This window comes from Aythya ferina (genome assembly GCF_964211825.1).
Source record: "Aythya ferina genome assembly, contig: HAP1_SCAFFOLD_1010, whole genome shotgun sequence".
In the NCBI taxonomy this organism is placed as follows: Eukaryota; Metazoa; Chordata; class Aves; order Anseriformes; family Anatidae; genus Aythya; species Aythya ferina.
Genome location: NW_028180865.1, coordinates 1 through 27,158, shown reverse-complemented (window position 1 = coordinate 27,158; position 27,158 = coordinate 1). Strand labels below are relative to the sequence as shown.

The window sequence follows — 27,158 nt, the reverse complement described above, 5'->3', positions numbered from 1 at the left end:
GCTACTGCTGCCACTGCTACTGCTACTGCCACTGCTACCATTACTGCTACCACTACTGCAGTGGTCTGGTCCAGACTGCTACTGCTATTGCCACCATCACTGCTATTGTCACCATTACTGCTGCTGCTGCTGCTCCTGCAACCACTGCTGCCACTGCTACTGCCACTGCTGCTACTGCTACTGCTGCTATTGCTACTGCTACCAATACTGCTACCATTACTGCCACTGCTACTGCCACTGCTGCTACTGCTACTGCTGCTATTGCTACTGCTGCTACTACCACTGCCACCATTACTGCCACCACTACTGCCACTGCTACTGCCACTGCCACCATCACTGTTACTGTCACCATTACTGCCTCTGCTGCTACCACTGCTACCACTACTGCCACTGCTACTGCTCCTACTGCTACTGCCACTACTGCTACTGCTGCTATTGCTACTGCTGCTATTGCTACTGCTACCATTACTGCTACCACTACTGCCACTGCCACTGCTACTGCCACCATCACTGCTATTGTCACCATTACTGCATCTGCTGTGCTGCCACTGCCACCACTACTGCCACCACTACTGCCACTGCTACTGCCACTGCTACCACTGCTGCCACTGCTACCACTGCTGCTACTGCTACTGCTGCCACTACTACTGCTACTGCTGCTGCTGCTGCTGCTGCTGCTGCTGCCACCGTTACTGTCACCACCGCTACCTGGGCACCCAGGTGGCAATGGGGGGGAGGGGGGGGGTGTCCCGGGGGGGTGCCGCAGCTCAAAGCGCCCCCCCCTGTGTGTGTGCAAACACCCCCGTGGCACGGACCGGGCCGCCTTGCACACGTGCGTGCCCCCCCCTTGCACACTCAGCTCACACGCCCTGCACCCACCTGGCCCCCCCCACCCGGGTCACCCCCCCCCGGGTCACCCCCCCCCGGGTCACCACCCCCCGGGTCACACCCCCCCAGGTCACCCCCCCCGGGTCACACCCCCCCAGGTCACCCCCCCCAGGTCACCCCCCCGGGTCGTCCCCCCCGGGTCACCCCCCCCTTGTGTTGCCCCCCCTTTTTTTTTGCCCCCCCCACGGCTCCCGGGGGGGGGGGGGGCCGGATGATGACCAGAGGATGGGGGGGGCACCCAGCCCCGCCCCCCCCCCGCTAATCCCACAGCCGCCCTAATCCCAGCATCTGCGCTGCTGGGAATGGCGGGGGGGGGGGGGGGCAGCCCCTCCCCGCCCCCCCCCCACGCTGCGCTCCCACGCGGTGCCCCCCCCCCACGCCCTCCCCCCCCACCCCCCCCCACGCAAGGACCTTGAGCTGTGGGGGGGGGGGCGGCACAATAAGGGGGGGGTGAGGCCCCTCCCCTGCCTCAGTTTCCCCCCCCCGTGCCCTCAGGGCCCCCCCGGGGGGGGGGGAGGAGCCGGGGGAGGAGCCCCCCCCCCCCCCCGCTGCCCCCCCCCCTCGCCATTCGCAGCCACCCGAGGAAGGAGCAGCGGAGCACCGGGCCCGCGCCCCCCCCCCCCGACCCCCCCAGCACCCCCAGGCACCCCCGGGACCCCCCCTCTAATAACCAGCCCCCCCCCCCGGGACCCCTCTTTCCCCTCCCACCCCCCCCAAACCACCCCCCCCCCCACGCGTGACCCCCCCCCCTAATTCCGTGTCCCCCCCCCCACCCTCCCACCCCCCCCCAACCTCACATGGAGCCCCCCCCCGAGCCCTGCGACCCCCCCCCCCCACCACCACCGCCGCCCCCCCCCACGGGACACGGCCCCGGGACCCAGCGCTGCAGCGGCCGCCCCCGGGCTGCCCACGAGGGCAGGTGGGGAGGGGGCTCGTGGGGGGGGGGGGGGGGCACAGGGGATGGGGGGGGCCGTGGGGTCAAGGAGGGGGGGTCGCGGGGGGGGTCCCCGCTTCGTGCCTGGGGGTTGGGGGGGGGGGCAGCCGGGGTCGTGGCGGCCACGAGTGGGTTTTGGGGCGCCCCCCCCCCCGGGATGTGCACACGCGTGGGGTGCCCCCCCCCCCCCCCTGTAAATTTCCCCCCCCCCCAGCCTTGCACACGCGTGTGCCCCCCCCCCACCCCAACCCCCCCCCCCACCTCGGGTCGTTGCCCCGTGGATTAACGGGGGGGGGGGGGGGGGCCGGCGTTAATCCCGCACCCACGGGTGGCAGCGGGGGCACGGGGGGGTCCTGCTGGGTGCCCCCCCCGCCCCCCCCAGACAGAACTCGCCCCCCCCCCCCCCTCCCGCTGCCCCCCCCCCCCCGGGTGCTGCCTCCCCCCGGGGCTCGTTAGCGGCGAACGGCACAAACAGCGGGGGGGGGGGGGGGAAGGGGGGGGCACCCAGGGGAAGGGGGGGGCACCCAGAGCGGGGGGGGGGCACCCAGGGAAAGGGGGGAATCCAGAATAAGGGGGGGTGCCCAAATAAAGGGGGGGGGGTGCACAGAGCAAGGGGGTCACCCAGAGTAAGGGGGGGCACTCAGAATGGGGGGGGCACTCAGAATTGGGGGGGTACCCAAAAGAAGGGGGGCCACCCAGAGGGGGGGGCACCCAGAGCAAGGGGGGGCACCCAGAATAAGGGGGGGCACCCAAAATAGTGGGGGGGCACCCAAGATAAGGGGGGGGACACCCGAAATAAGGGGGGGCACCCAAGATAAGGGGGGGGGGCACCCAAAGCAAGGGGGGGCACCCAGATAAAGGGGGGGGGCGACCAAGGTAAGGGGGGGGCAACCAGAATAGGGGGGGCACCCAGAATGGGGGGGAGTACCCAGAATAAGGGGGGGTACCCAAAAGAAAGGGGGGGGCGCCCAGATAAATGGGGGGGCAACCAGAATAGGGGGGGCACCCAGAATAAGGGGGGGGCACCCAAAATGAAGGGGGGGCACCCAGAGCGAGGGAGGGCAACTAAATAAAGGGGGGGGGGGGCACCCAAAATACCGGGGGGGGCACCTGAAATGGGGGGCACCCAGAGTAGGGGGGGGTACCCAGTGTAAGGGGGGGCACCCAGATAAAGGGGGGGGGCGCCCAAGATAAGGGGGGGACACCCAGAGTGAGGGTGGGGGACCCAGATAAAGGGGGGGGCACTCAGAATGGGGGGGGCACCCAGAGCAAGGGGGGGCACCCAAAAGAAAGGGGGGGGCGCCCAGTGGAAGGGGGGGCACCCAGAATGGGGGGGTCACTCAGAATGGGGGGGGGCACCCAGAGCAAGGGGGACACTCAGAATGGGGGGGACACCCAAAAGAAGGGGGGGACACCTGAAATAAGGGGGGGCACCTAGTGCAAGGGGGGGCACCCAGATAAAGGGGGGGGGCACCCAAAATAGTGGGGGGGGCACCCAGAATGGGGGGGGGGCACCCAGAGCAAGGGGGGGCACCCAAAATAGTGGGGGGGCCCTGAACAAGGGGGGGGGGCACCCAAGAGACCCGGGGGGGGCACCCCGAGCTCGGGGACACCCCCAAAGCTGGGGGAAGCCCCTGGGGGGGCGGGCCCTGGGGGCGGGGCTTGGGTTGGAGGGGCGGGGCCAGCGCGGGAGGGGCGTGGTCTGGGCTGATGGGGCGGGGGCGGGGGCAGGGAGGGGGCGTGGCCTAGGGTGGGTGGGTGTGGTCGTGCATGGAGGGGGCGTGGCATGGGGTGGGTGTGGTCATGCGGGGAGGGGGCGGGGCCTGGGGCGTGGGTGGGTGTGGTCATGCGGGGATTGGGGGCGTGGCCTGGGGCGTGGTCACGGCGGGGGCGGGGCCGGGGCTGGCGCAGCGGCGCGGGGCGGGCGGGGCCGGGCGCGGAGCCTCCCGGGCGGGGGCCGCTGCGCTGCGGGACCGGGATGGGAGAGGGGCGGCACAGGTACTGGGAGCACTGGGAGGGACTGGGAGGGACTGGGAGGGACTGGGGGGGAACTGGGAGCTCGTCCGCCAGGGCTGGGGGGGGATTGGGGGGCACTGGGAGTGACTGGGGGGGACTGGGAGGGAACTGGGAGCTGGTCCAGCACTACTGGGAGGTACTGGGAGTGACTGGGGGGCACTGGGGGGGAACTGGGAGGCACTGGGAGTGACTGGGGGGGACTAGGAGGGAACTGGGAGCTGGTCCAGCAGTGCTGGGAGGTACTGGGAGTGACTGGGGGGAACTGGGAGCTAGTCCGCCAGGGTTGGGGGAATACTGGGGGGCACTGGGAGGGAACTGGGGAGGACTGGGGGGGACTAGGAGGGAGCTGGGAGCTGGTCCAGCACTACTGGGGGGCACTGGGAGTGACTGGGGGAAACTGGGAGCTGGTCCAACAGGGCTGGGGGAGTACTGGGGGGGCACTGGGAGTGACTGGGGGGCACTGGGAGGAAACTGGGGAGGACTGGGGGGGACTAGGAGGGAAATGGGAGCTGATCCAGCACTACAGGGAGGTACTGGGAGTGACTGGGGGGAACTGGGAGCTGGTCCAACAGGGATGGGGGAGTACTGGGGGGGGGCTGGGAGGGAACTTGGGGGTACTGAGAGGGAACTGGGGGGCACTGGGAGTGACTGGGGGGGACTAGGAGGGAACTGGGAGCTGGTCCAGCACTACTGGGGGGCGCTGGGAATGACTGGGGGGAACTGGGGGCTGGTCTACCAGGGCTGGGGGGTACTGGGAGGAAATTGGGGGGGGACTAGGAGGGACTGAGAGGGACTAGGAAGGAACTGGGGGGGTACTGGGAGTGACTGGAGGGGACTGGGAGCTGGTCCAGCAGGGCTAGGGGCATACTGGGAGGGACTGGGGGGTACTGGGAGCTGGTCCAGCAGTGCTGGGGGGTACTGGGAGTTACTGGGGGGAACTGGGAGCTGGTCCAACAGGGCCTGGGGTACTGGGAGGGAACTGGGAGCTGGTCCAGCAGTGCTGGAAGGTAGTGGGAGTTACTGGGGGGGAACTGGGAACTGGTCCAGCAGGGCCTGGGGTACTGGGGTGTGGGGGGAGCAACACTGGGGATACTGGGAGGGAACGGGGAGGGAGCTGGTTCAGCAGGGCTGGGGGTACTGGGAGGGAACTGGGGGATGGGGGGAACAAGACTGGGGATACTGGGAGGGAACTGGGAGCTGGCCCAACAGTGCTGGGGGTCACTGGGAGTTGCTGGGGGGGTTGGTACTGGTGGGTGCTGGGAAGGAACTGGGAGCCGGCCCAGCAGGACTGGGAGTGACTGGGGGTTACTGGTTGGGACCTAGGAACTGGTCCAGCAGTGCTGGAGTTACTGGGAGTTACTGGGGGTTGGGGGAGGGAACACTGGGGATACTGGAGGGGGGAACAGGGAGCTGGCCCAGCACTACTGGGGGTACTGGGAGGGAACTGGCCTGGAAGAACTGGGGGTACTGAGGGTTACTGGGGGGTGGGGGCAGCACTGGGATGTACTGGGGCATGGTCTGGAAGCACTGGGACTTACTGGGAGCCTTGCAGGGGAAGTACTGGGAGGTAAAAGGAGGGAACTGGGACATAACCTGGAAGCACTGGGAGACACTGGGAGCTACTGGGGGGTGGCAGCCAGCAGCCGGATGCTACTGGGAGCTTACTGGGATGCAGTCAGGCCTTACTGGGGGCTACTGGGAGGCAGCTGGAGTTACCGAGGCTGGGGGGCAGCAGCCGGGGGGGGGCGTACGGGACCATACTGGGCCATACTGGGCCGTACTGGACCACAGCGGGGCGGCGCCGGGGCACGCCGGGAGGCGCGGGGGGGGCTGCGGCGGCCGCCGGTGCCTCCCCCGGGGCGGAGCTGCGGGCCCCCCCCCCCCCCCGATAACCCCCCCCCCGGCACCGCCCTGCACCGGGAATGGGATCGGGATTGGGATCGGGGCTGGGGCTGGGATCGGGATTGGGATTGGGATTGGGACCGGTGTCCCCCCCCCGATACCCCCCCCTCGGCTCCGCACTGCACCGGGAATGGGATCGGGGCTGGAATTGGGACCGGGATTGGGATTGGGGCTGGGATTGGGATTGGGACCGGTGTCCCCCCCCACCCCGGTATCCCCCCCCGGCACCACCCTGCATCGGGATTGGGATCAGGAATGGGATCGGGGCTGGGATTGGGACTGGGATCGGGATTGGGATTGGGACCGGTGCCCCCCCCCCCCAGCACCTCCCTGAACCGGGACCTGGACTGGGATTGGGATCGAGATTGGGATCGGGGCTGGGATTGGGACCGGGATTGGGATTGGGACTGGGACCGGGATTGGGATTGGGACTGGGATTGGGATTGGGACCGGTGTCCCCCCCCCTCCCGGCACCGCCCTGCACCGGGACCGGGACTGGGATTGGGATCGGGACTGGGATTGGGATCGAGATTGGGATCAGGGCTGGGATTGGGACCGGGATTGGGATTGGGACTGGGATTGGGATTAGGACCGGTGTCCCCCCCCCCCGGTGACCCCCCCCAGCATGGCCGACTACCTGATCAGCGGCGGCACCGGCTACGTGCCCGAGGACGGGCTGAGCGCCCAGCAGCTCTTCGCCACCGCCGACGGCCTCACCTACAAGTATGGGGTTTATGGGGAGGGGGGGGCACGACCCCATCCTGCACCATCACCCCCCCCCCTGCACCACCCCACAACAAACGGCCCGGTTCGGGGGTGCCCAGTATGGTTTGGGGGTGCCCAGCCCGGTTTTGGGGTCCCTGGGCTCGCGCAAGGGGATCCCAAAAGGGGGACCCCAAAAGGGGAGCCAGTTTATGGGGTCCCAGCCCAGTTTGGGGGTTCCCAGCTCGGTTCAGGGGTCCCCAGCACGGTTCAGGGGTTCCCAGCATGGTTTGGGGGTCCCCAGCCCAGTTTAGGGTTCCCTGGCCCAGTTTGAGGTCCCCAGCCCATTTTAGGATTCCCCAGTTTATGGGTTCCCAGCCCAGCTCGGGGGTTCCCAGCCCAGTTCAGGGGTCCCCAGTCTGGCCTGGGGGTCTTAAGCCCAGTTTGGGGGTCCCCAGCTGGGTCCAGGGATCCTCAGCCCAGTTTAGGGGTCCCCAGCCCACTTTAGGATTCCCCAGCCCAGTTTGGGATCCCCAGCCCAGCTCGGGGGTTCCCAGCCCAGTTCAGGGGTCCCCAGTTTGGCTTGGGGGTCCCCAGTTCAGTTTGGGGGTTCCCAGCCCAGTGTGAGGGTCCCCAGCTGGGCCCAGTTCAGGGGTCCCCAGCTCAGTTTGGGGTCCCCAGCTCAGTTCAGGGGTCCCCAGATGGGCCCTGTTTTGGGGGACCCCAGCCTGGTGTGGGGTCCCCAGCCCGGTTTAGGGTTCCCCAGTTCAGGGGTCCCCAGCTTGATTTGGGATCCCCAGCCTGGCCCAGAGGTCCCAAGCCCTGGTTTGGGGGTCCCCAGCCTAGGGGTCCCCAACCCTATTTGGGAGTCCCCTAACCAGTTCAGGGGTCCCCAGCCCAGTTTGTGGGTCCCCAGCCCAGTTCCAGGGTCCCCAACCAGGCTCAGTTTGGGGGTCCCTGGCCCAGTTTAGGGTCCCCAGCTCGGTTCAGGGGTCCCCAGCTGGGCCCAACTTGGCCCCCCACTTTGGGGGTCCCCAGCCTGATTTGGGGTCTCCAGCCCAGTTTGGGATCCCCAGCCTGGCCCAAGGATCCCCAACACAGTTTGGGGGTCCCCAGCCCAGTTTAGAGTTCCCCAGTTCAGGGGTCCCCAGCCCAGTTTGGGGATCCCCAGCTGGGCCCAGTTCAGGGGTCCCCAGTTCAGGGGTCCCCAGCCCAGTTTGGGGGTCCCCAGCCCCACTCCACACCCAGTACGGCACCGTGGTCCCTGAACCCCAACATCCCCACGGGACCACCCCAAACGTCCCCACCCCACCCCACACCCCCCGCCATGAGCTCCCCTGTCCCCATACCCCCCCCCCCCCACGTCCCCCCCAACGTCCCTTGGGGTGCCAGGGCTGGGGGGACCCCCATGGGTGACCCCCCCCCACCCCAATGCCTCCCCCGCAGCGACTTCCTCATCCTGCCCGGCTTCATCGACTTCACGGCTGACGAGGTGGTGGGTCCTGTCCCCGTCCCCCCCCCTCGGTGACACCCCTGGGACCCCCCCCCAAGTGTCCCCGTGACCCCCCCACTCCATGGGGTGTCTTGGATTTGGGGGCGGGGGGCGGAGGGGTGACCCCATACCCACATCCCTGGGCTTTTGGGGTGGCACGGGGATGGGTTGGGGGGTTTGGGGTTTTTTTTGGGGGGGGTCCCGGTGGGTCCCCACGGTGGGTGGGGGGGGGGGGGCAGGGAGGAGAGGGTCTCTCGGCCCCCCCAGGACCTGACGTCGGCGCTGACCCGTAAGATCACGCTGAAGACCCCGCTCATCTCGTCCCCCATGGACACGGTCACCGAGTCCGATATGGCCATCGCCATGGCGGTGAGATTTGGGGGGGCACCGGGGGGAAAAGGGGATTTTGGGGGGCTGGGGGGGTGGGTGTGGGGTCAGGGTGCACAGCACGTTATGGGTTGGGGTGTGGGGTTGGGGTGCTGGCATCTGTGTGGGGTTGGGGTGCTCACCCCTGTGTTATTTTGGGGGATACGGATTTGGGGTAACCAACCCATCTGGTTTGGGGTGCGCATTTGGGGTGCCCACCCCATGCAGGATTGGGGTGCAGGGTCTGGGTGCCCATCCCTTTATGGCTTGGAGGTGCAGGTTTGGGGTGCCCATCCCTGTGTAGAGTTGGGGTGCTCACCCCTGTGTTATTTGTGGGGTTACAGTTTTGGGGTGCCCACCCCATCTGGTTGGGGGTGTGCATTTGGGGTGCCCACCCCTATGTGGGTTTGGGGTGTAGGGTTAGGGTGCCCATCACATTATGGTTTGGGGTGTGGGGTTGGGGTGCTGGCACCTGTGTGGGGTTGGGGTGCTCGCCACTGTGTTATTTTGGGGGATACGGATTTGGGGTAACCAACACATCTGGTTTGGGGTGCGCATTTGGGGTGCCCACCCCTATGTGGGTTTGGGGTGTAGGGTTAGGGTGCCCATCACGTTGTGGTTTGGGGGTATGGGGTTGGGGTGCCCACACCTGTGTTATTTTGGAGGGTTATAGATTTGGGGTGCCCACCCCATCTGGTTGGGGGGTGCACATTTGGGGTGCCCACCCTGTGCAGGATTGGGGTGTGGGGTCAGGGTACCCATCCCTTTATGGCTTGGGGGTGTGGGGTTGGGGTGCTCACCCCTGTGTGGGGTTGGGGTGCTCGCCACTGTGTTATTTTGGGGGATATGGATTTGGGGTAACCAACACATCTGGTTGGGGGGTGCGCATTTGGGGTGCCCACACCCTGCAGGTTTGGGGTGTAGGGTCGGGGTGTCCATCGTGGTATGGTTTGGGGGTGTGGGGTTGGGGTGCCCACCCCTCTGTGGGTTTGGGGTGCCCACACCTGTGTTATTTGGGGGATTCAGACTTGGGGTGCCACCTCCCAGTCTGGTTGGTGCCCACCCCATGCAGGTTTGGGGTGTGGGGTCGGGGTGCCCATCACTTTATGGTTTTGGGGTGTACATTTGGGGTGCCCATCACTTTACAACTTGGGGTTCCCCCCCCACCTGATTTGGGGTCGGGGTGCCCATCACTTTATGGTTTTGGAGAGCACAGGATTGGGGTGTCCCCCCTGCCCAGTTTGGAGTACGGGGTGCCCATCACTTTATGGTTTTGGGGTGCACATTTGGGGTGCCCCCCCTGCCCAGTTTGGGTTGTGGGGTCAGGATGCCCATCACTTTACGCTTTGGGGTGGTGCAGGGTTGGGGTGCCTACGCTGTGTGGTTTGGGGGGCATGCACATTTTGGGGGTGCAGGGTCGGGGTGCCCATCACTTTATGGTATTGGGGTGTCCCCCCACCCCATTTGGGGTACGGGGTTGGGGTGCCCATCACTTTATGGTTTTGGGGTGCACATTTGGGGTGCCCATCGCTTTACAATTTGGGGTGCCCCCCTGCCTGGTTTGGGGTTGGGGTGCCCATCACTTTATGGTATTGGGGTGCACATTTGGGGTGCCCCCCCACCTGGTTTGGGGTCGGGGTGCCCATCACTTTATGGTATTGGGGTGTCCCCCCTGCCCAGTTTGGGGTGTGGGGTCGGGGTGCCCATCACTTTATGGTTTTGGGGTGGTGCAGGGTTGGTGTGGTTGGGTGGGGGGGGTGCACATTTCGGGGGTGCGGGGTCGGGGTGCCCATCACTTTATGGCCTTGAGGTGTCCCCCTGCCCGGTTTGGGGTGCGGGGTCGGGGTGCCCATCACTTTACACTTTGGGGGCGCAGGGCGGGGGGGGCCCCCCCCCCCCCCCGTTGCCACTGTGCCCCCTGCTGCCCCCCCCCCCAGCTGATGGGCGGCATCGGCATCATCCACCACAACTGCACCCCCGAGTTCCAGGCCAACGAAGTGCGCAAAGTCAAGGTAAAAAGGGGGCGCGAGACCCCAAACCCACCCCAACGACCCCATAACCCTTTGGGATCGCCCCTCCCTGACCCCGCCATCGCCCCCCCTGTGCCCCCCCCAGCGCTTCGAGCAGGGCTTCATCACGGAGCCGGTGGTGCTGAGCCCGGCGCACACGGTGGGGGACGTGCTGGAGGCCAAAGTGCGCCACGGTTTTTCGGGGATCCCCCTGACCCAAAGCGGGCGCATGGGGAGCCGGCTGGAGGGGATCGTCACCTCCAGGGACATCGACTTCCTGCCCCACAGGGAGCGCGGCACGCACCTCAGCCAGGTGGGGGGGGGATATGGGGTCGGGGGGGGGGTATGGGGTGGGGATGGAGACAGGGATATGGGGTGGGGATGGGGATGGAGTTGGAATGGGGATGGAGAGGAGGGGATGGGATGGGGAGGGGATGGAAATGGGATTGGGGTGGGGAATTGGGGTGGGATTGGGGAGGGGATGGGGTGGGATGGAAATGGGATTGGGATGGGGATTGGGGATGAGGATATGGGATGGGGATGGGGAATTGGGGTGGGGATATGGGATGGGGACGGAATGGGGATGGAGACAGGGATATGGGATGGGAATGAGGATACGGGATGGGATGGGGTGGGATGGAAATGGGATTGGGATGGGGATGAGGGTATGGGATGGGGACAGGGAATTGGGGTGGGGATGGAATGGGGATGGAGACGGGAATATGGGGTGGGGATGGGGATGGAGTTGGAATGGGGATGGAGATGAGGGTATGGGATGGGGAGGGGATGGAAATGGGATTGGGGTGGGATTGGGGAGGGGGTGGGGTTGGGATTGGAATGGGGAATTCAGGAGGGGATGGGGTGGGGTTATGGGATTGGGATGGGGAATTGGGATTGGGGATGGGATGGGGATGGAGATGGGGATATGGGGTGGGGATGGGATGGAAATGGGATTGGGGTGGGGAATTGGGGTGGGATTGGGGAGGGGATGGGGTGGGATGGGGATGAGGGTATGGGATTGGGATGGGGTGGGATGGGGATATGGGATTGGGGAGGGGAGGGGATGGGATTGGGATGGGGAATTGGGATGGGGATGGAGACAGGGATATGGGATGGGGAATTGGGGTGGGGATATGGGATGGGGACGGAATGGGGATGGAGTTGGGATGGGATGGAAATGGGATTGGGGTGGGGAATTGGATTGGGGAATTGGGATGGGATGGGAAGGGATGGGGATAAGAGGGGACAGGATGGGGATATGAGATGGCTTGGGATGGGATTGGGAGATGGGATTGGGTAGGGGATATGGGATGGGGACAAGATGGAGATGGAGACAGGGATATGGGATGGGGACGGGATGGGGATGGGATGGGGATGAAGACAGGGATATGGGATAGGGACAGGGTAGGGACAGGATGGGATGGGGATGGAGACAGGGATGTAGGATGGGGACAGGGTAGGGATGGGGTGGGGTCTGGGATGGGAATGGGATGGGATGGGGGTGGGAGGGGATGGGATGGGGATATGGGATGGCTAGGGATGGGGTGGGATTGGGATATGGGATGGGTTGGGGGGAGGGATTGGGGATGGGTTTGGGATGGGATTGGGAAGGGGATGGGGATGGAGACAGGGATATGGGATGGGAACAGGGTAGGGATGGGATGGGGATGAGGTTATGGGATGGGGATGGGATTGGGATTTGGATTGGGATGGGATGGGAATGTGGGATGGCTTGGGGATATGGGATGGGGAGAGGGATGGGATGGGAATGAAATGGGATTGGGGAGAGGAAGGGAATGGGATAGGGATGGGATTGGGGATAGGGATGGGGATGGGATCAGGATTGGATGAGGAGAGGGAGGGGATGGGGATGGGATGGGGTGGGGATGGGATGGGATGGGTCAGGATGCAGGATGGGCGGTGTTGTGGGGCCACACGGGTCCCCTTGGGGTTCCCCATCTCCCCGGTGCCCCCGGCCCCCCTCCCGCAGGTGATGACCAAACGCAACGACCTGGTGGTGGCCCCGGCCGGCGTCACCCTCAAGGAAGCCAACGAGATCCTACAGCGCAGCAAGAAAGGTACCCACCCCAAACCCTGACCCCAAACCCTGACCCCAAGTGCTGACCCTGACCCCGACCCCCAACCCCATCCCAAGCACCGACCCTGACCCCAAGCGCCGACCCCAAACACCATCCCCAACCCTGACCCCAAACCTCAACCCCATCCCCGGCCCCAGACCTCATCCCAAGCGCTGACCCTGACCCCATCCCCGACCCCAACCCAACCCCAAACCCCAACCCTGACGCCATCGCCAACCCCAAGTGCCGACCCCATCCCAAGCACCAACCCTGACCCCAAACCCCGACCCCAAATGCCAACCCCAAACCCCATCTCAAACCCCGACCTCAACCCCATCCCCGACCCCGAACCCCATCCCTGACGCCATCTCCGACCCCAAACCCCATCTGAAGTCCTGACCCTGACCCCAAACCCCATCCCTGACCCCAAACTCCATCTCAAACCCTGACCTCAACCCCAACCCCAAACACTGGCCCCAAACCCCATCCCTGACGCCATCCCCGACCCCATGCACCAACCCTGAACCCCAAACGCCCACCCCAAGCGCCAACCCCGACCCCAAATCCCATCCCAAGTGCCATCCCCAACCTCAAACCCCATCTCAAACCCTGGACCCCATCCCTGACGCCATTTCTGACCCCAAACTCCATCCTTGACCCGAAACCTCATCTCCAACCCCAAACCCCGACCCCAAACCCCGTCTCCAACCCCAAACCCCGTCTCCAACCCCAAACCCTATCCCCAACCCCAAATCCCATCTCCAACCCCAAACCCTGACCCCAAATCCCACCCCAAACCTCATCCCCAAACCCTGACCCCATCTCCAACCCCAAACCCTGACCCCAAACCTCATCCCCAACCCCAAACCCTGACCCCAAACCCTATCCCCAACCCCAAACCCCATCTCCAACCCCAAACCCTGACCCCAAACCCCATCTCCAACCCCAAACCCTGACCCCAAACCCCATCCTTGACCCCAAACCCCATCTCCAACCCCAAACCCTGACCCCAAACCCCATCCCCAACCCCAAACCCTGACCCCAAACCCCATCTCCAACCCCAAACCCTGACCCCAAACCCTATCCCCAACCCCAAACCCCATCTCCAACCCCAAATCCCACCCCAAACCCCATCTCCAACCCCAAACCCTGACCCCAAACCCCATCCTTGACCCCAAACCCCATCTCCAACCCCAAACCCTGACCCCAAACCCCATCCCCAACCCCAAACCCTGACCCCAAACCCCATCTCCAACCCCAAACCCTGACCCCAAACCCTATCCCCAACCCCAAACCCCATCTCCAACCCCAAATCCCACCCCAAACCCCATCTCCAACCCCAAACCCTGACCCCAAATCCCACCCCAAACCTCATCCCCAAACCCTGACCCCATCTCCAACCCCAAACCCTGACCCCAAACCCCATCCCCAACCCCCAACCCCATCCCCAACCCCAAACCCTGACCCCAAACCCCATCCCCAACCCCAAACCCTGACCCCAAACCCCATCCCCAACCCCAAACCCCATCTCCAACCCCAAACCCTGACCCCAAACCCCATCCCCAACCCCAAATCCCATCCCAAACCCTATCCCCGACCCCAAATCCCATCCCCGACCCCATGCACCGACCCTGAACCTCAAATGCCCACCCCAAGTGCTGACCCCAAACCCCATCCCCAACCCCAAACCCCATCTCAAACCCCAACCCTGACCCCATCCCCAACCCCAAGTGCCAACCCTGACCCCAAACCCCATCTCCAACCCCAAACCCTGACCCCAAACCCTATCTCCAACCCCAAATCCCACCCCAAACCCCATCCTTGACCCCAAACCCCATCCCCAACCCCAACCCCTGACCCCAAACCCTATCCCCAACCCCAAACCCCATCTCCAACCCCAAACCCTGACCCCAAACCCCATCTCCAACCCCAAACCCTGACCCCAAACCCCATCTCCAACCCCAAACCCTGACCCCAAACCCCATCCCCAACCCCAAACCCTGACCCCAAACCCCATCTCCAACCCCAAACCCTGACCCCAAACCCTATCCCCAACCCCAAACCCCATCTCCAACCCCAAATCCCACCCCAAACCCCATCTCCAACCCCAAATCCCACCCCAAACCCCATCTCCAACCCCAAACCCTGACCCCAAATCCCACCCCAAACCTCATCCCCAAACCCTGACTCCATCTCCAACCCCAAACCCCGACCCCAAACCCCATCCCCGACCCCAAACCCTGACCCCAAACCCCATCCTTGACCCCAAACCCCATCTCCAACCCCAAACCCTGACCCCAAACCCCATCCTTGACCCGAAACCCCATCTCCAACCCCAAACCCTGAACCCAAACCCCATTCCCAACCCCAAACCCTGACCCCAAACCCCATCCCCAACCCCAAACCCTGACCCCAAACCCCATCCCCAACCCCAAATCCCACCCCAAACCCCATCCCCAACCCCAAACCCTGACCCCAAACCCCATCCCCAACCCCAAACCCCATCTCCAACCCCAAACCCTGAACCCAAACCCCATCTCAAACCCTGACCCTGACCCCATCCCTGACCCCAAACCCCATCCTTGACCCGAAACCCCATCCCCAACCCCAAACCCCATCCCCAACCCCAAACCCTGACCCCAAACCCCATCCCCGACCCCAAACCCTGACCCCAAACCCCATCCCCGACCCCAAACCCTGACCCCAAACCCCATCCCCAACCCCAAACCCTGACCCCAAACCCCATCCCAAACCCCATCCCCGACCCCAAACCCCATCTCCAACCCCAAACCCTGACCCCAAACCCCATCCCTAACCCCAAACCCCATCCCCAACCCCAAACCCTGACCCCAAACCCCAAACCCTGACCCCAAACCCCATCCCCAACCCCAAACCCTGACCCCAAACCCCATCCCCAACCCCAAGTCCCATCCCAAGCGCCATCCCCAACTCAAACCCCAAACCCTGACCCCAAACCCCAACCAGGCAAGCTGCCCATCGTCAACGAGAGCGACGAGCTGGTGGCCATCATCGCGCGCAGCGACCTGCAGAAGAACCGCGACTTCCCGCTGGCCTCCAAGGACGCGCGCAAGCAGCTGCTCTGCGGGGCCGCCCTGGGCACGCGCGAGGACGACAAATACCGCCTGGACCTACTGGTGCAAGCCCGCGTCGACGTGGTGGTGCTGGTGGGTGGGGGGGTCACGGGGTCACGGGGTCACCGGGAAGGTTGTTTTGGGGGGTTTCGTGCGCCCCGCGACGTCCCCGTCCGTGCGCCCCCGCAGGACTCGTCGCAGGGGAACTCGGTGTACCAGGTGGCCATGATCCACTACATCAAGCAGAAGTACCCCGAGCTGCAGGTCATCGGGGGCAACGGTGAGCGTGGGGGGCTGAGGGGGGGGTGAGGGGGGTGGGCGACACCCCGAAATCCCACACAGGGTGTGGGGACGATGGGGGGTTGTGGGGTTGTGGGATAGGGGTTGGGGTGCCGTGGGGTGGGGTTTGGGGTGCTATGGTGCATGGGTTGGGGCGCCATGGGGGTGGCAGTGGGGAGGGGTTGGGGTGCTGTGGGGTGGGGATTGGGGTGCTATGGGGTGAGGTTTGGGGTGCCGTGGGGTTTGGGGTGCCATGGGGCAGGATTTTGGGGTGCCGTGGGGTGAGGTTTGGGGTGCTATGGTGCATGGGTTGGGGTGCCATGGGGTGAGGTTTGGGGTGCCATGGGGCTGGCAGTGGGGAGGGATTTGGGGTGCCGTGGGGTGAGGTTTGGGGTGCCATGGGGCACGGTTCGGGGTGCCATGGGGCTGGCAGTGGGGAAGGTTTGGGGTGCCATGGGGCAGAGGTTGGGGTGCTGTGGGGCAGGGGTTGGGGTGCCATGGTGCTAGGATTGGTGTGTCATGGGGTGAGGTTTGGGGTGCCATGGTGCATGGGTTGGGGTGCCATGGGGCTGGCAGTGGGGCAGCTTTTGGGGTGCTGGGGGGTGCAGATTTGGGGTGCTGAGGGGCTGGCAGCGGGGCAGGGGATGGGGCACCGTGGGGCATTGAGCAGAACAGGGGGACGATTGGGGTGCGCAATTGTGGCACCGTGGGGCTGGGCTGGGGATGCTGTGGGGCAACATTTGGGGTGGGTGGGGGGCTCCGTCCCCACCCCGTGACACGCACCGCGTCCCCACGGGACACCACGCAGTGGTGACAGCAGCCCAAGCCAAGAACCTCATCGACGCCGGCGTGGACGCCCTGCGCGTGGGCATGGGCTGCGGCTCCATCTGCATCACCCAGGAAGGTGCGCGGGGGCCCCCCCCAGAGCCCCCCAAATCCCCCCCCCACGCCTCCCCCCGACCCACCTCTGTATGTGTATGTGTGCCCCCCCCACCCCACCTCCCCCCCCCACCAGTGATGGCGTGCGGCCGCCCCCAGGGCACGGCCGTCTACAAGGTGGCCGAGTACGCGCGGCGCTTCGGGGTGCCCGTCATCGCCGACGGCGGCATCCGCACCGTGGGGCACGTGGTGAAGGCGCTGGCGCTGGGCGCCTCCACGGGTGAGCGGGGTCCCGGGGGGGGGGTGGTGGGACACACGGGACACGGGGACAGGGTCACGGCTGCGCCCCCACCCCGCAGTGATGATGGGGTCGCTGCTGGCGGCCACCACCGAGGCGCCGGGCGAGTATTTCTTCTCGGAGGGCGTGCGGTTGAAGAAGTACCGCGGCATGGGCTCACTCGACGCCATGGAGCAGGGCGGCAGCCAGAAGCGCTACTTCAGGTCTGTGGGGTGGGTTTTTTTTTTTGGGGAGGGGGTCCCGGGGTCACTGCCCACCCCCCCGGCCGGCCCTGAGCCCCGTCGGCCGTCCCCGCAGCGAGGGTGACCCGGTGAAGGTGGCGCAGGGGGTGTCGGGCTCGGTGCAGGACAAGGGCTCCATCCACAAGTTCGTGCCCTACCTCATCGCCGGCATCCAGCACGGCTGCCAGGACATCGGCGCCCGCAGCCTCTCCCTGCTGCGGTGAGCGCGGGGACACGGGGACCTCGGGGACGTGGGGACACGGGGACCTCGGGGACGTGGGGACACGGGGATCTTGGGGATATGGGCACCTTGGGTCTTGGGGACACGGGGATCTGGGTACACAGGGATCTTGGGAACCTTGGGGATGTGGGTACCATGGGCACCTTGGGGACCTTTGGGACCTTGGGGACACGGGGACCTTGGGGACGTGGGGACACGGGGATCTGGGGACACTGGGGACGTGGGGACACGGGGATCTTGGGGATACGGGCACCTTGGGTCTTGGGGACAGGGGGACTTTGGGGAAATGGGGATTGTTGGGGACCTTGGGGACATGGGGAGGGACCTTGGGGACCTACGGGGATCTTGGGGACATGGGAACAGGGGCACCTTGGGAACACGGGGACCCTGGGGACCTGGGGACATGGGGATCTGGGGACACGGGGATCTTGGGAACCTTGGGGATGTGGGTACCATGGGCACCTTGGGGACCTTTGGGACCTTGGGGACACGGAGACCTTGGGGACGTGGGGACACGGGGATCTTGCGGATATGGGCACCTTGGGTCTTGGGGACACGGGGACTTTGGGGAAATGGGGATTGTTGGGGACCTTGGGGACATGGGGAGGGACCTTGGGGACCTACGGGGATCTTGGGGACATGGGAACAGGGGCACCTTGGGAACACGGGGACCCTGGGGACCTGGGGACATGGGGATCTGGGGACACGGGGATCTTGGGAACCTTGGGGATGTGGGTACCATGGGCACCTTGGGGACCTTTGGGACCTTGGGGACATGGGGACCTTGGGGACGTGGGGACATGGGGATCTTGGGGATATGGGCACCTTGGGTCTTGAGGGCATGGGGACTTTGGGGAAATGGGGACTGTTGAGGACCTTGGGGACATGGGGACCACGGGGACTCTGGGGACCTTGGGGACATGGGGAGGGATCTTGGGGACATGGGAACAGGGGCACCTTGGGAACACAGGGGTCCTGGGGACATGGGAACACGGGGACCTTGGGGACTTTAGGGATCTTGGGGACATGGGGACCTTGGGGACACAGGGACCTTGGGTCTTGGGGACACAGGGACTTTGGGGACAGGGGGACTGTTGGGGACCGTGGGGATGTGGGTACCATGGGCACCTTGGGGACACAGGGACTGTTGGGGACCTTGGGGACATGGAGAGGGACCATGGGGACCTTGGGGATCTGGGGACCTTGGGGACCTTTGGGACACAGGTATCATGGGGACATGGGCACCTTGGGGACACGGGGTCCTGGGGACATGGGAACACGGGGACCTTGGGGACCATGGAGACCTTGGGTCTTGGGGACACAGGGACCATAGAGGCCATGGGGACCTTGGGGACACGGGGATGTTAGGGACATGGGGACCTTGGGGACATGGGGAGGGACCATGGGGACCTTGGGGATGTGGGTACCATGGGCGCCTTGAGGACATGGGGATCTTGGGGACATGGGAACAGGGGGACCGTGGGGACATGGGCACCTTGGGGACACAGGGATCCTGGGAACATGGGGACCTTGGGGATGTGGGTACCATGGGCACCTTGGGGACATGGGAACAGGGGGACCATGGGGACACGGGGGTCCTCGGGACATGGGAACACAGGGACCTTGGGGACACGGGGACCTTTGGGACATGAGGACACGGGGATCTTGGGGACCTTGGGTCTTGGGGACAAGGGGACTGCTGGGGACCTTGGGGACATGGAGAGGGACCATGGGCACCTTGGGGGACCTTGGGGACATGGGGACCTTGGGGACCATGGGGACTGTGAGGACACAGGGACCTTGGGAACGTTGGAGACACAGGGACCTTGGGGACATGGGGACCATGGGGACTGTGAGGACATGGGGACCTTGGGGACATGGGCATATTGGGGTCACAGGGGTCCTGGGGCCGTGGGAACACAGGGACCTTGGGGACCTTGAGAACATGGGGACCTTAGGTCTTGGGGACACAGGGACCACTGGGACCTTGGGGCCATGGGGACCTCGGGGACCATAGAGACCCTGGGGACATGGGGATCTTGGGGCCATGGGGACATGGGGACATTGGGGACCCTGGGGACCATGGAGAACTTGGACCTTGGGGACACGGGGATCTTGGGGCCATGGGGACCTTGGGGACCACAGAGACACAGGGACCTTGGGGACCCGGGGATTTTGAGTGCCATGGGGACCCTGGGGATGACGGGGAGCACGGGGACCCCATAAGGACCCTGGGGACCACAGGGGCCCAGGGGGTAATGGAGCGTGGGGACCTTGGGGACCACAGGGGACTTTGGGTACCGTGGGGACCCTGGGGGTGACAGGGAGCGAGGGGACCCCATAAGGACCCTGGGGATGATGGGGACCACAAGGACAACGGGGACTCTGGGGACAACGGGGACTTTGGGAACCATGGGGGTGACAGGGACCAGAGGGACTTGGGGACCCTGGGGTGACGGGGACCACGGGGACCCCAGAAGGACCCTGGGGGCCCCGGAGATGATTGGGACCACGGGGATTTTGGGGACCCTGGGGGTGACGGGGAGCACGGAGACCCCCCCCAAGGACCACGGGGACCCCCCCAGCCCCCTTGGGGGTGACGGGGAGGGGGGGGGTCACGGTGCCCGCGGTGCCCCCCCAGGTCCATGATGTACTCGGGGGAGCTGAAGTTCGAGAAGCGCACCATGGCCCCACAGCCCGAGGGGGGGGCGCACGGCCTGCACGCGTGAGTGACCCCCCCCCGGGGACGGGGAGGGGGTCCCAGGGTGTGGGGGGGGGGGTCCTGGGGTGGGGTGGGGGGGGGCACCCCAAGGGGGGTCACCTGGGAGAGGGGGGGTCCGAGGGGGGGGAGGGGTGGGGGGGGGCAGCTCAGATCCTGCATTGGGGCCCTGGGGCTGGGGGGGGGCATCAGGGGGCGGGGCTTGGGAGAGGGGCGGGGCTTTGGGGTTTGGAACTGGGCGTGGCTTATGGAAAGGGCGGGGTTTGGGGAAGTGGGTGGGGTTTGTGGAAATGGGTGGGGCTTATGGAAAGGGAGGCGGGGCTTGGTGGGGGTTCTGGTAGGAGGTGGGGTCTATAAAGGGGGCGTGGCTTCGGGCAGGGGGCGGGGTTTCAGGCAGGGGGCGGGGCTAGCCAGCCAGCCAGGTCGTCTGCTGATTGGCTGAAGGATGCGCTGGTTGGCTGGGCGGCGGGCAGCCTGCGATGTGATTGGCTGGCTGGGAGCGATGCTGGTTGGCTGGCTGCGATGTGATTGGCTGGCTGGGAGTGTAGCCTTGGGTGCTGATTGGCTGGTGGAGGTGTTGGTCTCTGGGCTTGGATGCTGATTGGCCAGGCTGGATGCTGGCTGGCCGTTCTGCGTGCTGATTGGCTGGACTGGATGCACATCGGCTGCCAGGGCGCTGATTGGTTGTTCTGCATGCTGATTGGTTGTTCTGCTCGCTGATTGGCTGCCTGCATGCTAATTGGCCTTCCTGCATGCTGATTGGCTGGCTGGCAGCCCACTGGCCACACGGTGCCTCCTGCTGGCCACACCCCCCTGGGCGGGGCTTAGGAGGGTGGGGCTGATAAGGGCGGGGCTGGGGGCGGGACTACTGGGCGGGGGCGGGGCTTTCTGGCGGCCCCGCCTCCCGGGGGACCCCCTCTGCATGGGGGGGGGTCATGGTGGGGTCGTGACCTTGGTGACCTTGTCCCTTCTCTCCCCTGCTGCCGCCCCCCCACAGCGTCACGGTGCTGCCATGTAAGTACGGGGGGGTCGTGGGGGGGCTCCCCATCCCCCCCACCCCCCCCTCCCATCCCCCCCCCTCCCCTCCCCACCCCCCACCACCAGGATCTGGGGGGTGCCAGCCTCTGGGGGGGGGGCATGGGGGGGGGTCCTTAACCCCCCCACCGCCCCCCACTAACCCCCCCCTCCCCGCTTTGTGTCCCCCCCCCCCCGCAGTTACCAGAAGCGGCTGCACTGAGGAGGGGCTGCGAGGGGGGGTCCCCGCCGGGCCCCCCCCTGTGCCCCCCCCCCCCACCACCACCCAGCCCCCCCCCTGCCGCTAGGCACCGGCAGCACCGGGACGGCGGCGCCGCGCCGGGGCTGGACCCCTCGGCAGCGGGGGGGGCCGGGACCCCCCCACCCCCCCTTGGGTCCCCCCCCCAGGGGTGCTGTGCCCTGTAGGGGCGCGTAGGACGTAGTCCGCTGCTTGCACCCCCCCAGTTTCGCCACCCCCCTTCCTGTTTTGGGGGGGGGGGCATTGGACCCCCCCCCCCTTGCAGCCCCTCGGGCACTTAGGGACAGGCTCTGAGCTGGGGGGGGTCCGGGGGGGTCCCCGGAGGGGCCACAAATAAAGACCTGGAGCATCCGTGGCTGTGCATGCATCTGTCCCCCCGCCCGGGACCCCCAGCTTCGTGACACTGGGGGGGGGGGTGCAGGGAGGGGGGGCACAGAGGGACCTGGGAGGGGGGGGCTTGCACCATGGGGGGGGGGGAGCACACAAGATGGGTGGGTGTTTGCACGCTCACGGTGCAGCCCAGCATGCTCTGGCACAGCTTTGCACACCAGGCATGCCCCTGCACAGCCTTGCACAGCCTTGCACACCAGGCACAGTCTTGCACACTGCAGCACACCATTGCACAGGCTTGCATACCCCAGCATACCATTGCATGGCTTTGCACACTATTGCATGTGTGCAAATAGTGTGCAAAGCCACTTTGCATACAAGGACCAACCTTGCACACCATTGCACAGCCTTGCACACTGCAGCACACCATTGCATGGCTTTACACACTATTGCACGGCTTTGCACAGAAGGCCCAACCTTGCACACCATTGCACAGCTTTGCACACCATTGCACACGCTTGCACACCCCAGCACACCATTGCATGGCTTTGCACACCAGGCCCAACCTTGCACACCATTGCACGACTTTGTACACCATTGCACAGGCTTGCACACCCCAGCCCACCATTGCATAGCTTTACACACTATTGCATGGCTTTGCACACCAGGCACAGCCTTGCACACCATTGCACAGCCTTGCACACCCTAGCACACTGTTGCATGGCTTTGCACACCAGGCCCAACCTTGCACACCATTGCACAATCTTGCACAGGCTTGCACACCATTGCACAGCCTTGCACACCATTGCACAGGTTTGCACACTCCAGCACACCATTGTGTGGCTTTACACACTATTGCATGGCTTTGCACACAAGACCCAACCTTGCACACCATTGCACGATCTTGCACCATTGCATGGCTTTGTACACCATTGCACAGGCTTGCACACCCCAGCACACCATTGCATGGCTTTACACACTATTGCATGGCTTTGCACACCGGGAACAGCCTTGCACAGCATTGCACAGCCTTGCACACTGCAGCACACCATTGCATGGCTTTACACACTATTGCATGGCTTTGCACACGAGGCCCAACCTTGTACACCATTGCACAGGCTTTGCACACCAGGCCCACCCATGCACATCATGGCACAGCCTTGCACACCATTGCATGCCCTGGCACACCATTGCACGGCCTTGCACGCTGGTGCAGGTTTGCACGCTGCAGGAGTGCCTTTGCACGCTGCTGTGAGCGTGCACAGCAGGAGCATGGCCTTGCACAGCGTGACCCAGCTTTGCAAGCCCTGCTGTGTGTTTGTGCACCCCGGCACGCCCCCACCACAGCTTCCCACCCCCAGGCACACCTGCGCCCCCCTCTCACCACTGCTGCACCCCCCTGGGTCAGCATGCCCCACAGTGGTGGCATGGGGACAGCGGTTGTGCAAGGGGTGTGCAATGGGTGTGCACGGGGAGGAGGGGGTCCAGAGGGGGGCACAAGGCTGGAGCCTCTTTGCTGGGGTGCTGGGGGTGCTCAGCCTGGAGAGGAGCAGGCTCTGGGGGGGGATGCAGTGGTCGGGGGGGGGCTCTGGGTCCAAAATCCAGCCCAAATCTTGGTGCAAAGGGGGGGGGGGTCCTGTGGGGCACAGGGGCAGCACCAGGGGGCACAGGGTGACACCTGGGGGGGGACACATAACGGGGGACACACAAATATGGGGGGGTCACTGCGGTGCCACGCATAGGGGGTGAATGGGGGGACTGGTGGCACGGCTGGGGACACGTGTGGTGACACCTGGCAGCACGGTGACACTTGTGGAGAGCCCTGCACCAGGCACCGCGTGTGTGTGTGCAGTGTGTGCAGTGCATGCAGTGTGTGCATCCAGTGTGTGTGTGTGTGTGCAGTACATACAGTGAGTGTGTGCATGAGCGTATGCAGTGTGCATGAGTGCATGCAGTGTGAGAGTGTGTGTGCAGTGCATGCAGTGTGTGTGTGTGCATGAGTGTGTGCAGTGTGTGCAGTGCATGCAGTGTGCGCCTGCATGAGTGTGTGCAGTGCGTGTGCATGAGTGCATGCAGTGTGTGTGCATGAGTGCATGTAGTGTGCACGTGTGTGTGTGCAGTGCACGTATGTACATGCAGTGTGTGTGCATGCAGTGTGTGTGTGCATGAGTGTATGCAGTGTGCATGTGTGTGCGTGCAGTGTGTGCGCACAGGTGCAGCACACGTGTGCCTGCATGAGTGTGTGCAGTGTGCATGTGCACATGCAGTGTGTGCGTGTGTGCAGTGCATGCATCATGTGCAGTGCATGCATCATGTGCAGTGCATGCAGCGTGTGTTCAGCGTGTACATGCATGAGTGTTTGAGTGTGCACAGCGCATCAGTGTATGCATGGTGTGAGTGTGCAGTGCGTGCAGTGCCTGTGGGTGTGCAGGGCGTGCACCCCGTGCAGCAGTGCCAGCTCGCAGCGTGTCCCCGCAGCACACCCGTGTGCCCACGCGTGCCCGTGCCGTGTCCCCGTGCGGTGTCGGTGCCGTCTGTCCCGCTGTGGCTGTGTGTCCGTCTGTGCTGCGTGCCCACGCGTGTCTGTGTGTCCCGTGGCGTGTCTGTGTGTCCCTGTGTGTCCCCACCTACGTGTCCGTCTGTCCATGTATCCATCTGCCACCCCGTGTCACCGTGTCCCCGCGTGTCCGTGTGTCTTCATGTCTGTGTCCGTCTGTCCCCGCGTCTGTCCACACCCCTGTGTCACCATGTCCGTGTCCCTGTGTGTCCATCTGTCCCTGTACCCACGTGGCCGTGTCCCTGTGTGTCCGTGTGTCCCCATCTGTGTCCCTCTGTCCCTGTGTCATTGTCCTCGTATCCCTGCACCACCCCCGTGTCCCCGTGTCCGTGTGTCCCCGTGTCCGTGTGTCCCTGCCCACACCCCCCTGTGCCACATCCCTGTCACCACGTCCCCGTGTCCATGTGTCCGTGTCCATGTGTCCCTCTGTCCCCATGTCCGTGTGTCCGTGTCCCCATGCCCCTGTGCCACACACCCATGTCACCATGTCCGTGTGTCCCCCTGTCTGTGTCCATGTCTGTGTGTCCGTGTGTCCCCGTGTCCATGTGGCCGTGCCCACACACCCCTGTGTCACCATGTCCCCGTGTCCGTGTGTCCCCATATGTCTGTGTCTGTGTCCCTGTGTGTCCATGTGTCCCCATCTGTGTCCCTCTGTTCCTGTGTCCCCATGTCTGTGTGTCCCCATGTCCGTGTGTCCCTCTGTCCCTGTGTCCATGCCCACACATCCCTGTGCCACACACCCGTGTGTCCCTGTGTCCATGTGTCCCCATGTCCATGTCCCCATGCCCACACACCCATGTCCCTGTGTCCATGTGTCCCTGTACCCACGTGTCCATGTCCCCATGTCCGTGTCCCTCTGTCCCATTGTCTGTATGTCCATGTCCCTGTGTCCGTGTGTCCCCATGTCCGTATGTCCCCATGTCCGTGTGTCCCCATGTCTGTGTCTCTGTGTCCCTGTACCCATATGTCCATGTCCCCATGTCCGTGTGTCCTCGTGTCTGTGTGTCCCCATGTCCCCACAACCATGTCCATGTGTCCCTGTGTCCGTGTGTCCCCATGTCCGTGTGTCCCCATGTCCATGTGTCCCCATGTCTGTGTCCATGTCCCTGTGTCTGTGTGTCCCCATGTCCCCATGTCCGTGTGTCCCCATACCCACATGTCCATGTCCACGTGTCCCCATGTCCCTGTGTCCATGTGTCCCCATGTCCGTATGTCCCCGTGTCCGTGTGTCCCCATGTCCGTATGTCCCCATGTCCGTGTGTCCCCATGTCTGTGTCCCTCTGTCCCATTGTCTGTATGTCCGTGTCCCCATGTCTCTGTGTCTGTGTCCCTGTACCCATATGTCCGTGTCCCCGTGTCCGTGTGTCCCCGTGTCCGTGTGTCCCCGTGTCTGTGTGTCCTCGTGTCCGTGCGTCCCTGTGTCCGTGTGTCCCCATACCCACATGTCCATGTGTCCCCATGTCCCTGTCCCTGTCCCCATGTCCCTGTGTCCATGTGTCCCCGTGTCCGTGTCCCCATGTCCGTGTGTCCCCATGTCTGTGTGTCCCTGCGTCCGTGTGTCCCCATACCCACATGTCCATGTCCAGGTGTCCCTATGTCCCTCTGTCCCCATGTCCATGTGTCCCCGTGTCTGTGTCCATGTCCCTATGTCCATGTGTCCCCATACCCACATGTACATGTCCACATGTCCCCATGTCCCTGTGTCCCCATGTCCCCATGTCCCTGTGACCCCATGTCCCTATGTCCATGTGTCCGTGTGTCCCCGTGTCCCTGTGTCCCCATGTCCCTGTGTCCGTGTGTCCCCATGTCCCCATGTCCACGTGTCCCCATACCCACATGTCCACGTGTCCCCATGTCCGTGTGTCCCCATGTCCCTGTGTCCATGTGTCCGTGTGTCCCCCTGTCCCTCTGTCCCCATGTCCCTGTCCCCCTGTCCCCACCCCCCCGCCGGTTCCGCATCCATCCCAGCGAGCCCAGACGCGCAGTGACAGTGACAGTGGCGGTGGGGGGGGGGGGGGGTGGTGGCAGTGCCTGGGGGGGGGGGGGGGATGTCGGGGGAGTGGGGGTGGGGGGGCGGCCCCGCCTCGGCCCCGCCCCCCCCCTCCCCCCCCCCGGGTGCCGGGGCTGCTCCCAGCCACTGCCGCTGCTGGGGCTGCCCCGAGTGGGTGCCGGTGGGTGAGGGGGGGGCAGGGGGGGTCGGGGGGGGGTCGGGGGGGGTCAGGGGGGTCAGAGGGGGTCGGGGGGGGGTCGAGGGAGGGGTTGGGGGGGGTCTGGAGGGGGTGTAAGGGGGGTGCGGGGGGGGTGTAAGGGGGTAGGGGGGTAAGGGGGGGTCGTGGGGGGGGGTGTAAAGGGGGGGTGCGAGGGGGGGGCGTGGGGGGGGTGTAGGAGGATGGGGGGGGTCGTGGGGGGGTGTGAGGGGGTGAGGGGGGGCTACAGGGGATGGGGGGAATGGGGGAGACGTGGGGGGGTGTGGGGGGGGTGTAAGGGGGTAGGGGGTGCGGGGGGGGCACATGGGGTGGGGGGGATGCTTGGGGGGCCGTGGGGGGGCTACATGGGGTGAGGGGGAAAGAGGGGGGGATGTGGGGGGGGCGTGGGGGGGGTTTGGGGGGGCGTGGGGGGTTGTAAGGGGGGTGCAGGGGGGGTGCGTGTGTGCGGTGGGGGGGCACGGGGGGCACACATCGGGCTGTCCCCCCCCCTTTCCCCTCCCCCCCCACCCAGCCATGCGCCCCCCAGGAGTGAGGGGGCTGTGGGGGGGTGTTTTGGGGGTGGGGGTGGGGGACACACGAGGTCACCCAGGTGGCGCTGGGGGTGGGGGTGGGGGACGCTGTCACCCGTGGGCACCGGCAGCGACAGGGCCCCCCCCCGGCCCCGTCACTTCGCAT

General features: G+C 65.3%; 1 protein-coding gene across 6 annotated transcripts; it reads left to right on the top strand.

Moving 5' to 3' along the window:
* Window positions 1-3,763: 3,763 nt before the first annotated feature.
* LOC311429418 (inosine-5'-monophosphate dehydrogenase 1) lies at window positions 3,764-21,740 on the top strand. 6 transcript variants are annotated; one of them, XM_084540500.1, is made up of 16 exons: window positions 3,764-3,820; window positions 6,365-6,463; window positions 7,889-7,937; window positions 8,202-8,303; window positions 10,238-10,312; window positions 10,416-10,622; window positions 12,300-12,387; window positions 15,373-15,572; window positions 15,669-15,759; window positions 16,567-16,662; window positions 16,774-16,917; window positions 16,997-17,138; window positions 17,233-17,376; window positions 20,039-20,122; window positions 21,114-21,130; window positions 21,332-21,740. In XM_084540500.1, exons 1-16 carry the CDS (start codon window positions 3,801-3,803, stop codon window positions 21,436-21,438), a joined length of 1,665 nt encoding a protein of 554 aa, XP_084396626.1. In that variant the 5' UTR covers window positions 3,764-3,800; the 3' UTR covers window positions 21,439-21,740. The 6 variants fall into 6 exon arrangements, with proteins under 6 accessions (XP_084396626.1, XP_084396625.1, XP_084396623.1 ...); XM_084540499.1 differs by having other exon boundaries at window positions 7,889-7,934; window positions 8,229-8,303; window positions 16,567-16,917; XM_084540497.1 differs by having other exon boundaries at window positions 7,889-7,934; window positions 16,567-16,917.
* Window positions 21,741-27,158: the final 5,418 nt, after the last annotated feature.